Source organism: Hyperolius riggenbachi, chromosome 3 (assembly GCF_040937935.1).
Source record: "Hyperolius riggenbachi isolate aHypRig1 chromosome 3, aHypRig1.pri, whole genome shotgun sequence".
Lineage (NCBI taxonomy): Eukaryota > Metazoa > Chordata > Amphibia > Anura > Hyperoliidae > Hyperolius > Hyperolius riggenbachi.
This window is the reverse complement of record NC_090648.1, coordinates 11,481,165-11,495,101: the sequence shown is the minus strand read 5'-3', so window position 1 is coordinate 11,495,101 and position 13,937 is coordinate 11,481,165. Positions and strand designations below refer to the sequence as shown.

Here is a 13,937-nt window from a genome sequence, read left to right as displayed (position 1 = left end):
TTAAAAAAACAACAACATACAGCCATTTATTCAATAATCAGCTAGGCTTAATGTGCAATCTGATTGGATGGGGGGGGGGGAATGGAAGTGGGCGTGTTCTTGGCGGAATGATTCAGTGATGGGCAGTGTCCTCAGCTCCTCTTTTTCTTCTTCTCGTCCGCAGAGCTGACATTCCAGTAATACAACAGCTGTGCAAATATGATCCCGTTACACGTTGATGACACAATGAATGTGGTCGCCATGAGGGAGTCTCCCGTCTCCTGCAGAAGAGAGAAGCAGAAAGATGCAGTCAGACATGCCAAGATGCTATCGTACCGGAATCGTATACAACAAGATGACCCCGCCCCCTGAAGCCCAGTACTGGCCACCATAGGTCCATCCGAGTTATATTTATTAAAACCTGCCTGCTTACTGGTCGCGTATGCCTCATTTCCCCAGTAACTCTGCGTGCAAAGCAGGTGGCCGTGGTGACGCACAGCTACGCCATGCTGCACGATTTTCCGAGATGCGCTTGAGATCCCATTCGTTTATAATGAATGCGATCACTGCGCAAAATGCACCAAAACACATGCAACCAGTGCATCGCAACGCTTGTACGTAAACATCAGAAAGTGCAGTCTATGCACGTCTCATGTCCCTGCAATCGTGCAGATGGAAATGAGCCTAAGCAAACCTGTGATGTCGTAAAAAGCTAAATATTTACCTTGGGTGAGGGAAGCCTTTGGCTCCTGCAGTGGCCTCCAATAGTCTGCCTCCAACTCGCTGTTCTAGCGCAGTTTCCTCCTGAAGCTCACAGCCGCGCTCTCGTACGTGAACGACCACCGCCGCACTACGCCTGCACAGCATCATGGACCTGCTCGGACTGCGGTGGAAAAAGCCGAGACCGATCGCATGTGTTATCGTGCGTACGCAAGTGCAGTGCCCTCCCTCGTTTCCTACTCGTTTCCCCGCCTCTCCTCTAGCCACACAACGTGTCTGTACAGTGCTTGATCCCTGAAATGTCACCCTAATGATCCATCAGCACTTGTGAAGGGGGACATAAATCTGGAGTTTGTAAGCAGTCTTAGGACTGAGCCCCCTTCAGCTGCCCACTAATCCTGTCCCTATAATCATGATTACAGATACACCGGGAGCTGTGTACCGGGATCAAACTCCACCCTGCGAGTTACACTAGGAGACCCCAGTCCTGTTGCTAGACAGCCAAGCGAGACGTTCTGTCTCTATGGAGAGGGGAGGAGGGATGACAGCACCAGGAACTATGGACTAGCAGCCAAATGTCACTTAAAGGGCAACTAAAGTGAGAAGACTATGGAAGCTGCCATGTTTATTTCCTTTTAAACAATACCAGTTGCCTGGCAGCCCTGCTGGTCTGTTTAGCTGTAGAAGTGTCTAAATAACCCCAGAAACAGGCATGCAGCTAGTCTTGTCAGATCTGACAATGTCAGAAACACCCGATTTGCTGCATGCTTGTTCAGGGGCTATGGCTGAAAGTATTATAGGCAGAGGATCAGCAGTGCTGCCAGGAAACTGGTATTGCTTAAAAGGAAATGAAGATGACAGCCTCCATATACCTCTCTCTTAAGATGTCCTTTAAACATCCCGTATGCTGGATCTTTAAAGAGACTAACAAAAAAAAAAAATGTCCCCTGGGGGGTCCTCAGTAGGGGGAAAGGCTCAGGGTCCCAATGAGGCTTCCCCCTCCCCTGTAGCTGCAGGCAATCCAGCGCTGGCTCCTCCGAAGTGTCCGGTAATCCTCCCTCGACAAGCCTGACAAGCTACATTTATTTACCCTTCATGGCTCCAGCGGGGGCGCTGTCGCAACTCTCCGCACGGAGATAGGTGGAAATAGCCGATCTATGTCAGGTCCGCTCTACTGTGCAGGATCAGGAGACTTGCGCCTGCGCAGTAGAGTGGACGGACAGCGATCGGCTATTTCCGCCTATCTCCGTGCGGAGAGCCGATATTGCGCCTGCACTGGAGCCGGTAAGGTATATATTTACATCCCCGCTGTTCGGAGGGCTGCAGCGAGACCGCCGTGGGACAGAGGAGGACGGGGGAAGCCTCAATAGGATCCGGAGGCTTCCCCCACCCGAGGTGAGTACCCCCCAGGGGCGGTTTTTAAAGTTACAGGTTTTCTTTTAAAACGACCACTAATCTTAAAAATAAAAAAATAAAAATTTAAAATGTAAAACCCATGTGTATAAGATGTACATTGCTCCTAGAGTAAGATGCACAATAAACTGACAGCAACACTACAATATTGTCTTCAGAGAGGCCCTTCTTTGGCCAGGAGAGCGATAGTGATGAAGGGGGTTCCCTCTAGATCCAGCCTTGCAGTCACCCAACTCTCTCTGATGGATCAGGATTTCAGAAACATATTCTCCCCACAAATGTCCTTCAAAGCTGGGTAACATCTGGAGTACTTTTACAAACAGACAAAAACGGGTTCTTTTTAGAACCAGAATTTTTTCTTTATCATTTATTCTTTCTTTGCAGTCTCTCCAAATCGTGGACAAAACCAAGCTTCTACTTCACATAGATAGCCTGACACGTGTTTCGCGGCCAACAGCCGCTTCCTCAGAGGCACATCGCATACAAACATCAGAAGGTCAGCATAAAGGGCATCACGATCTGGAGTTGCAAAAGAGGACTGCATTCAACGACTATTCCAAACCTCTAGGTCTCTTGCTATTCATAGAGGTTTGGAATAGTCGTTGAATGCAGTCCTCTTTTGCAACTCCAGATCGTGATGCCCTTTATGCTGACCTTCTGATGTTTGTATGCGATGTGCCTCTGAGGAAGCGGCTGTTGGCCGCAAAACACGTGTCAGGCTATCTTTTTATGTGAAGTAGAAGCTTGGTTTTGTATCCACATGCCTTGTCCACGATTTGGAGAGACAGCAAAGAAAGACTAAATGATAAAGAAAAAAATTCTGGTTCTAAAAAAAAAAAACCCGTTTTTGTCTGTTTGTATTTGTATCTTGATATATTAGGGGTGAACCATACTGTAACTTTTTATCTTGTCTATGTGACCTGGAGTACTTGGTTATGGGTCAGCACCGTGTCTGCTCCATTTCTCCTGCTGTGTCCACAGGTCCTGACGTGTATTCTGGGCTTTCCATTGGATGTTTTACAGCATGGGATTTTCAGTTCACATTTTGAGATGCACAACTTTGTAATCTTGCCAGCATCACTTTTAACCTCCTTAGCGGTATGCAGACACTGTCTCGGGCATACCGCTCTGTGGCCCCAGGAGTCCTCCTTAATGAAATAAAAGTGCCAAACTGCTGTAAATTCTATAGCTAGCACTAGGCTAGCTAGTAAGAGTCTCCGGCACCACTGGATCCCCGCCGATCCCCCCCGTTTATACGTTACCCCCCCTTGGATCCAGCGATCGCGCAGCCTCCCTGCACAGCTCCGGTCTCTCTATGGGGAGGATCGGGTCTGTGCATGATGTCATCTGCGATCCTCCCCATAGTGAACACCGAAGCTGTCCGGGGAGGCTGCGCTGATCGCTGGATCCAGGGGGGGTAACGTATAAATGAGGGAGCGGCGGCGATCGGGGGGGTTCCGGAGACTTCTTCTAGCTAGCCCAGTGCTTTATTGGATTTGTTTGTAAAATACATCTTGAGATGTTTTTACACTCAGGGCTTTAGGCAATTGCCAAATATGAGTTAGGCCTTAGGGTGGCCACTAATGGTCCAATCTCCTGAACAATTAACCAGCTGAAAAATCACTGGAAACAATCAGGAACACTAAACGGAAAGAGAAAACTTGCCAGATTGATTAGTTTTTCCGATCAATTCCATTACTTTTTCACTTCCTGTTAGTGTTCCCAATGATCGTTAGTGGCAATTTTCAGTTGGTCAATCACTCAGAAAGTCTGTATTGACTGCTAGGTTTGTACAATACATTTCTTATTACCTAGTTGAGATCTAGAGTATATTGTTACTGTAGTAAGTCAATTTTTTTTTCTTTTAATCAATAATACAACTTGAAAAGCATTATAGACTTTTTTTATTTTCTTAATGTTGCTGTCACTTAAAGTAGATCTTAGAAATCTGACAAGTCCATCTCCTCATGAGGGACTCTTAGGGTACAATACACAAGATGTCTGGAGGTTGCCACTCTAACTGGGAGCACAGACAGAGTGCTCCCGGCTGCTGGAGAGCGATCAGGGTGCGCAGAGCTCAGGGCATGCACAGCAGCCATCGACTCTCGGTGACCGGCCAGCTTTGTGGGGATCGCCGTTGTTGGCCGGAGGGGACCAGAAACACGTTGCGGGCACAGGACGAGTCCAGGGGGGCTGGAAGAGGTTTTTTTTGGTTTAGTAAACCTACTGTCTCCAGGCCTCAGTGGATCAAGACAATGTCATACAGCTGCTTTTATGAGGGTCAGCGATCCCAGAGTGACTTTGAAATTCATAATTTTAATATTTGATGATTTTTCTAAGCACTGTGAAAAGAACCATGTTATCAAGGATTAGTAAGGCCAATCTGACACACCTTCTGGGCAGTTCCCAGGCAGATCGAACCCTCAGACACTGAGGAATACAGGTTCTCAGTAACACTTTACAGTTTAATACAGTGCTCATGTTTCATATGTGTGGATTCAGAATGCTTTACATCGTGCAAATATGCAATCCATTTATTCATAGGCCTTACCTGCACTGAGAAATGGTTTTCTGCCAGATTTTCTCATTTCTGAAAGGCGGCTGGAGTTTCCACTTCTGGAAGAAGGGCATCAGCTCTTATGTCAGCCACTCCCATGAGGATGAAGTGTTTAATGTGAACACGAGGTGAGAGAGATATGGAGGCTGCCATATTCCTTTTAAACAATACCAGTGGGCTGCAGTAGTGTCTGAAGTGCACCAGGAACAAGCATGCAGCTAATCTTGTCAGCTTTGACAATAATGTCAGAAACACCTGATCTGCTGCATGCTTGTTCAGGGCCTATAGCTAATAGTATTAGAGGCAGAGGATCAGCAGGGCTGCCAGGCAATTAGTATTGCTTAAAAGGAAATAATTATGGCAGCCTCCATATACCTCTCACCTCGGGCTCACTTTAATAGTACAACAGAGTCGTTGTCCATCATCTGTTTCGTCAAATTCCGTCTCCCAACAAGCCAGCAGGTACTCCGGACTTTACCGCTGATTGGACAATTGGCCAAACATGGGATTTTGACCATTTCAGACATTCTACCTCATTTCCTGCTTACTTTCAAACTAACCAATCCTGTTAAGCTGCCAGTTAATATTTTGGTATCTTTAGGGCCCGTTCTCACTCAGGTTATTACTGATAATCACGTCAGCGCAATGATAACTAAATGGCAGTGATCTTAATGCCGCATTTGCAATTAGTGGTGGTGATTGCCAAACACGTTACATGCAGCATTTTATCGCAATTTTAGAGTGATCGAGATTATAATGCTAAAAAGCGCTAATTGCGATCAATCAAAAATTGTGATATTGTTTTTATTACGCATATAATAATAATAGTAATAAAAAACCCACCAGCACTAATTCCTAGCGTTTTGTATTTGCAAGTGTGAATGGGCCCTTCATGTATTTTTTTTTTTTGCATACAGTTTATAAAATAAAGCTTGGTGTAATTGCCTTCTTAAAACAGAAGGAAATTTGCAATAATTCAGTTATAAATGAACATTTGTGGTTACCCACAATACACTACTACTAAATATGCAAATTATCATAAAACCAGCTATTGAATAGTTTTCGGTTCTGCCCTTGTTATCTGATTATGTTGATCCACTGTACCTCTGTCCTGACGTAAGTACACACTACTGCATTGTCTTATCTTCATCAATTGCTCGATTTGGCTAGTCAGGTGGCAAATAGCTAGTTTCTTCCTTTCAGGAATAGCCAATTCTGAGGTCTCTCCACCTCGTTTCAATGAGGGGAGTGACGGAAGCAAAATACCAGATTTCCAGCACGACATCAATAACTTTTCTTACCAATTGTACATACAATCGAGATTGTTATGTATGGGCACACCATTCATCTTAAACGTTTACTCCACTCAGTGTATTCACCTTCAGAACCCTCTAGTGGATGTGACTAAATGACAACTGTAAGCCGGGACTGGCGGTATTAATCACAAAGGGGTATGTGGCAGATTTCGCTCGCCCTGAATATTACGTCTCTGGTCCTAGCGTTTTGCACATATTTACCCCGATTCTCAATCCATAGTATTTGTGTTTTGAGTATTTGCGTTTTGAGTATTTGTGTTTTGACTATAGCACATATACAGTTGTATCTCTTACCTGGACGGAGGTAAATATTCTAGCCAGAGATCCGAGGAATAATAGCGCTACTGTGATTGCCGACAGCTGGCCGGTGTGGCCGTTCTTGTAGTTGGTCACCGCTTGGATAAGCTACAAGAGATATACGCGCATTACAGAGGAGGAGTCGCTGCGCCCTACACGTGTGGGGCGAGACAATCTAAAGCGATATTCTACAAGGAATCCACAGCACTGTATACGTACCCGGCTAATGATTACTGCTGGCATATTGCTGGCCTGGAGCAGAGTGACTGCAGCCATGGGGACAACCGGTGACAAGAGGACGGCCACCACACAGAAGTATATGCCCAGGAAGAGAATGCCTGCAGGAGAGAAGAGAGCAGGGTGAGGATGTAGAGAGAGCAGGGGTTTGCCAAGCACAGAGGGGGAGAGCATTGGAGCATAGAGGGAGGAGCCAGGCACTGAGGGGGAGGGCATAGAGCAATTCAGCATAGAGGGAGGAGCCAGGCACAGAGGGGGAAGAGCATAAAGCATGTCAGCATAGAGGGGTAGGGCATACAGCATGTCAGGGATGTAGAGGGGGAGGAGCCAGGCACAGAGAGGGAGGGCAAAGAGCATGTCAGGGATGCAGGGGGGCAGGCACAGAGGGGGAGGGCATACAACATGTCAGGGATGTAGAGGGGGAGGAGCCAGGCAGAGGGGGAGGGCATAGAGCATGTCAGGGGTGTAGAGGGGGAGGAGCCAGGCACAGAGGGGGAGGGCATAGAGCATGTCAGGGATGTAGGGGGGGGCAGGCACAGAGGGGGAGGGCATACAGCATGTCAGGGATGTAGAGGGGGAGGAGCCAGGCACAGAGGGCAAAGAGCATGTCAGGGATGTAGAGGGGGAGGAGCCAGGCACAGAGGGGGAGAGCATAGAGCATGTCAGGGATGTAGAGGGGGCGGAGCCAGGAACAGAGGGGGAGGGCATACAGCATGTCAGGGATGTAGATGGGGCGGAGCCAGGAACAGAGGGGGAGGGCATACAGCATGTCAGGGATGTAGAGGGGGAGGAGCCAGGCACAGGGGGGGGGCATACAGCATGTCAGGGATGTAGAGGGGGAGGAGCCAGGCACAGAGGGGGAGAGCATAGAGCATGCCAGGGATGTAGAGGGGGAGGAGCCAGGAACAGAGGGGGGAGAGCATAGAGCATGTCAGGGATGTAGAGGGGGCGGAGCCAGGCACAGGGGGGGGCATACAGCATGTCAGGGATGTAGAGGGGTGGAGCCAGGCACAGGGCGGGCGCATACAGCATGTCAGGGATGTAGAGGGGAGGAGCCAGGCACAGGGGGGGGGGCATACAGCATGTCAGGGATGTAGAGGGGGAGGGGCCAGGGACAGGGGGGGCGCATACAGCATGTCAGGGATGTAGAGAGTGAGAGTACAGGGGAGAGGAAGGTTGGGCAGCAGAGTGCGGAAGTGGAGGCTGGAGGAGGAGTCACACACACTGGGCGGAGCTGTGTAGCTAATATGAATAGAGGGGGGGGGGGGGGGGGGAAGGAAGACATAACTGACTTACCCAGATTGGTGCGGCTCCCCAGATGCTGGATGAGAAAGCCAATGATCAGCGTCTGTATGAGAAGGAAGAGAACCTCTCCCCAGGCACTGCAAGAGATACACAACCTTACTCAGGCCAGTCACACTGCTGACTTACCAACACATCAGCAATCCGCACTATGTTCCGATGTGACCCAAATCTGCAGGATACAGATGCTGCAAATCATGCAATGTGTGGGCACTTTAAAAAGTGTACCAGAAATGGATTAAATTAAAGATTTGATACATATCCGGGGCCCCAGCCCTGATAACTGGTTCAGTTGGATCCAGTCTGGGTGTTCTGCACATGCTCAGTAGACCCCAGACTGGACCCGACTGAACCAGTTACCGGGGCTGATCACAGCTGAGCGGCAGACCGCGGGAGGACGGCGAGGGTCTCACACTTGCTTATGGGGCTGGAGGAAGCCCCGGGTAAGTATTAAATCTTTACTCTAATCCGTCTCTGGTACAATTTAAGGCTGTACGCATATAATTCCACAGCACTTGGTGCTTTAAATCGGCATCTGCAGCATCACCACAGGGCTCAAAAACAATAATGCATAGTGACCATCACCAGAAACAAATCCAACAGGTCACTTCTCCATTCCAATAATATAGAAGCACTAGCTGATTGCCTGGCGTTGCCCGGGAATGTATTTGGCTGGTGTTGGCTCCGCACACTTAATGACCAAGTTTGTGAGCTTTTGGGGTCTTTGGTATCAATAATCTGCATTGAAATGAAACAAATCTGATTGGCTGTTTGTGACTCCACCCCATTTCTGAATTTGAACCCCAGTGACCCAATAACCAACTGTACCAGGTTTGAGGCCCGTGCCCTTAACAGTGCAAGAATGGTAGCAATTAAATATTCCCCTTGAAAAGCAACAGGTGAAGTTTGATTCACTTTTGTAGGCTCCACCCACTTTTCTGAATATTAATCCCAGTCACCCAGTGACCAACTGTGCAAAGTTTAACCACTTAAGGACCGCAGTCTTTTCACCCTTAAGGACCAGAGCCTTTTTTCCATTCAGACCACTGCAGCTTAAATGGTTTATTGCTCAGTCATACAAGCTACCATCTAAATGAATTTTACCTCCTTTTCTTGTCACTAATACAGCTTTCTTTTGGTGCTATTTGATTGGTGCTGCGATTTTTACTTTTTATTCTATTCATCAAAAAAGACATGAATTTTGGCAAAAAAATGATTTTTTTAACTTTCTGTGCTGACATTTTTCAAATAAAGTAAAATTTCTGTATACATGCAGCGCGAAAAATGTGGACAAACATGTTTTTGATTAAAAAAAACCCATTCAGTGTATATTTATTGGTTTGGGTAAAAGTTATAGCGTTTACAAACTATGGTGCAAAAATTGAATTTTCCCATTTTGAAGCATCTCTCTCATTTCTGAGCACCTGTCAGGTTTCATGAGGTGCTAGAATTCCAGGATAGTATAAATACCCCCCAAATGACCCCATTTTGGAAAGAAGACATCCCAAAGTATTCAGTGAGAGGCATGGTGAGTTCATAGAAGATTTTATCTTTTGTCACAAGTTAGCGGAAAATGACACTTTGTGACAAAAAAAATAAATAAAAAAAAGTTTCCATTTCTGCTATCTGGTGACAAAAAAAAATGAAATCTGCCACGGACTCACCATGCCCCTCTCTGAATACCTTGAAGTGTCTAGTTTCCAAAATGGGGTCATTTGTGGGGTGTGTTTATTGTCCTGGCATTTTGGGGGGTGCTAAATTGTAAGCACCCCTGTAAAGCCTAAAGGTGCTCATAGGACTTTGGGCCCCTTAGCGCACCTAGGCTGCAAAAGAAATGTCACACATGTGGTATCGCCTTACTCAGGAGAAATAGTATAATGTGTTTTGGGGTGTATTTTTACACATACCCATGATGGGTGGGAGAAATATCTCTGTAAATGAGATTTCTTTTGATTTTTTTACACACAATTGTCCATTTACAGAGATATTTCTCCCACCCAGCATGGGTATGTGTAAAAATACACCCCAAAACACATTATACTACTTCTCCTGAGTACGGCGATACCACATGTGTGACACTTTTTTGCACCCTAACTGCGCTAAGGGGCCCAAAGTCCTATGAGTACCTTTAGGATTTCACAGGTCATTTTGAGGCATTTATTTTCTAGACTACTCCTCACGGTTTAGGGCCCCTAAAATGCCAGGACAGTATAGGAACCCTACAAGTGACCCCATTTTAGAAAGAAGACACCCCAAGGTATTCCGTTAGTAGTATGGGGAGTTCATAGAAGATTTCATTTTTTTTTCACAAGTTAGCGGAAATTGATTTTTATTGTTTTTTTCACAAAGTGTCATTTTCCACTAACTTGTGACAAAAAATAAAATCTTCTATGAATTCCCCATACACCTAATTGAATACCTTGGGGTGTCTTTTTTCTAAAATGGGGTCACTTGTGGGGTTCCTATAATGCCCTGGCATTTTAGGGGCCCTAAACCGTGAGGAGTAGTCTAGAAACCAAATGCCTCAAAATGACCTGTGAAATTCTAAAGGTACTCATAGGACGTTGGGCCTCTTAGCGCACCTAGGTTGCAAAAAAGTGTCACACATGTGGTATCGCCGTACTCAGGAGAAGTAGTATAATGTGTTTTGGGGTGTATTTTTACACATACCCATGCTGGGTGGGAGAAATATCTCTGTAAATTAAAATGTTTTGATTTTTTTTACACACAATTGTCCCTTTACAGAGAGATTTCTCCCTCCCAGCATGGGTATGTGTAAAAATACACCCCAAAACACATTATACTACTTCTCCTGAGTACGGCGATATCACATGTGTGACACTTTTTTGCAGCCTAGGTGCGCTATGGGGCCCAACGTCCTATTCACAGGTAATTTTGAGGCATTTGGTTTCTAGACTACTCCTCACGGTTTAGGGCCCCTAAAATGCCAGGGCAGTATAGAAACCCCACAAGTGACCCCATTTTAGAAAGAAGACACCCCAAGGTATTCCGTTAGGTGTATGGTGAGTTCATAGAAGATTTTATTTTTTGTCACAAGTTAGTGGAAAATGACACTTTGTGAAAAAAAACAATACAAATCAATTTCCGCTAACTTTTGACAAAAAATAAAATCTTCTATGAACTCGTCATACACCTAACGGAATACCTTGGGGTGTCTTCTTTCTAAAATGGGGTCACTTGTGGGGTTCCTATACTGCCCTGGCATTTTAGGGGCCCAAAACCACGAGGAGTAGTCTGGAAACCAAATGCCTCAAAATGACTGTTCAGGGGTATAAGCATCTGCAAATTTTGATGACAGGTGGTCTATGAGGGGCCGAATTTTGTGGAACCGGTCATAAGCAGGGTGGCTTCTTAGATGACAGGTTGTATTGGCACTGAAGTGCAGGAATGTTCTCAAATCATGACCTGGACATGGCAATTAAGTCGTACCAGCAGTGATCAGAAAAAAAATTTCTGTCACTGCGGTGGGGCGGGTGAGGGTTTGGCCGGGTGATCAGAAGCCCGCAGGGGGCATATTAGGGCCTGATCTGATGGGTAGCAGTGACAGGTGGTGACAGGGGGTGACGGGGTGGTTGATAGGTGATCAGTAGGTGATTACAGAGGAGAATATATGCAAGCAATGCACTGGCGAGTTGATCAGAGGGGGTCTGGGGGGCTAATTTAGGGTGTGGGCAGGTGATTGGGTGCCCGCAAGGGGCAGATTAGTGTCTGATCTGATGGGTAGCAGTGACAGGTGGTGACGGGGTGATTGATGGGTGATCAGTGGATGATTAGAGGGGAGAACAGATGTAAACAATGCACTTTCAGAGGTGATCTGAGGGTGGGTCTGCACGCAATCTGAGGGTGTGGGTGGGTGATCAGGTGCCCACAAAAGGCAGGTTAGGGTCTGATCTGATGGGTGGCAGTGACAGGTGGTGACAGGGGGTGATTGATGGGTGATTGACAGGTGGTCAGTGGGTGATTATAGGGAAGAATAGATGTATACAGTACACAGGGGGGAGGGTCTAGGGAGGATCTAAGGGTGTGGGGGGTGTGTGTTCAGGAGCCCCCAGGGGGCAGTTTAGGACCTAATCTAAAAAATAGCGTTGAGATAGTGACAGGGAGTGATTAATGGGTGATTAGGGGGGTGATTGGGTGCAAACAGGTGTCCCAGGGGTGGGCAGGGGGGGTCTGATGGGTGCAGTGGGCGATCAGGGGGCAGGATCAGTGTGCTTGGGTACTTACTAGGAGGGCTGCAACCTGCCCTGGTGGTCCCTCAATCACTGGGACCACCAGGGCAGGAGGCAGCCTGTATAATACGCTTTGTATACATTACAAAGCGTATTATCCGCTTTACATGCGGAAGATCGGGGGTTAACAACCCGCCGCCGCTGCTAATTGGCTGGCGGGTTGACGTCGCGGGTGGGCACATCCAGCATGCGATCCCCGGCCAGCTAGTCCGCAACGAGCCGCCGCCGATCGGCGTATTGCGCGGTCGTTGCGGGCTCCACTTTGCCGCCGCCCCTAGGTAGGGGCGGCCGGCAAGTGGTTAAAATCACAATCCAGTTATATATATATATATATATATATATATATATATATATATATATATATATATATATATATATATATATATATATATATATATATATATATATATAGATCTATATATATATAGATCTATATATATATATAGATCTATATATATATATAGATCTATATATATATATATATATATATATATATAGATATATATATATAGATCTATATATATATATAGATCTATATATATATATATATATAGATCTATAGATATATATATATAGATCTATATATATATATATATATAGATCTATATATATATATATATATATAGATCTATATATATATATATATATAGATCTATATATATATATATAGATCTATATATAGGTGGTTGGGAGGGGATCAAGGGATACATGGGGGGGAGAGAGCTGGAAAAAAGTTTATTTTTACTCTAAAATCGCACAGCCTGTCACGGCTGCAGGCTGTGCGTCTCTCCCTGTCACACAAGATCCACAGTGACAGGGAGAGGGAGGCGGAGAGGGAGGCGGAACGGCAACTATGTTGCCTTTCGGAGGGTGATCGCTGTGATTGGCTCACAGCGATCACACGGCAGGGAGCCAATCAGTGACGGCTCCTGCCGATACCCGGAAGCCTTAGCTGTCATAAGACAGCTAAGTGCAGCCGGTTCGGTGCGCGCGATCGCGGCGGGGAGCGGCGGCGCCGGTGATAGAGATCTACGCCTTGCCAGCCAGGAGCCCATCAAAACAGGGCGTAGATCTCTATCACTGCGGTCCGGAAATGGTTAAAAACCCTGCCATTAACAGTGTAAGAATGGCTGCAGTTTACATTTTCCCAGTGAAATTTGTATTTGTCTCCACCCACTGATGACCAGGCGTTGCCCGCTTATGTATTTGACTGGTGTTGGCTCCGCCCACTTTCTAACCCTAACGCACACTCAATGAGTAAGTTTGTGAGCTTTGGGGTCCTTGGCATCAATAATTTGTATATTCCCATAGAAATTAAATCAGATAGGCTGTTTGTGGCTCCACCCCTCTCCAGCATTTGAACCCCAGTCACCCAATGACCAACTGTAGCAGGTTTGAGGCATCTGCTATTAACAGTGTAAAAATGGCAGCAATTTAAATATTCCACTTGAAAATCAACAGGTGAATTTTGATTGGCTATTATTGGCTCCACCCACTTCCCTGAATATTAATCTCAGTCACTCAGTGACCATCTGGGCAAAGTTTGAGAACCCTGAAATAAACAATGTAAGAAGGGCTGCAGTTTACACTTTCCCAGTGAAATTTGTTTTCGGCTCCGCCCACTTTTTGTAACCTGGACACAAAGTCACTACTCACTGACAAAGTTTGTGAGCTTTGGGGTCCTTGGCAACAATAATTTGTATTTTCCCATGTAATGAAACAAATCTGATTCACTGTTTGTGGCTCTGTCCCCTTTTCAGAATTTGAACCCCAGTGACCCAATGACCAACTGTACCAGGTGTGAGGCTTGTGCCATTAACAGTGCAAGAATGGCAGCAATTGTAATAATCTCCTTGAAAAGTGACA

The 13,937-nt window shown here is 46.2% G+C and overlaps 1 protein-coding gene across 1 annotated transcript in view; it reads right to left on the bottom strand.

Annotated features, from left to right (window-relative positions):
- The window catches only part of MPDU1 (mannose-P-dolichol utilization defect 1), a 34,616-nt gene continuing 20,679 nt past the window's right edge, over positions 1 to 13,937 (bottom strand). Inside the window, exons 4-7 of the mRNA XM_068273853.1 lie at positions 7,816 to 7,901; positions 6,502 to 6,620; positions 6,280 to 6,390; positions 1 to 260 (exon numbers count right to left, since the gene is read on the bottom strand). Of these exons, the coding sequence (XP_068129954.1) occupies positions 132 to 260; positions 6,280 to 6,390; positions 6,502 to 6,620; positions 7,816 to 7,901 (445 nt within the window). The 3' untranslated portion in view covers positions 1 to 131. The remainder of the gene's footprint in view (positions 261 to 6,279; positions 6,391 to 6,501; positions 6,621 to 7,815; positions 7,902 to 13,937) is intronic.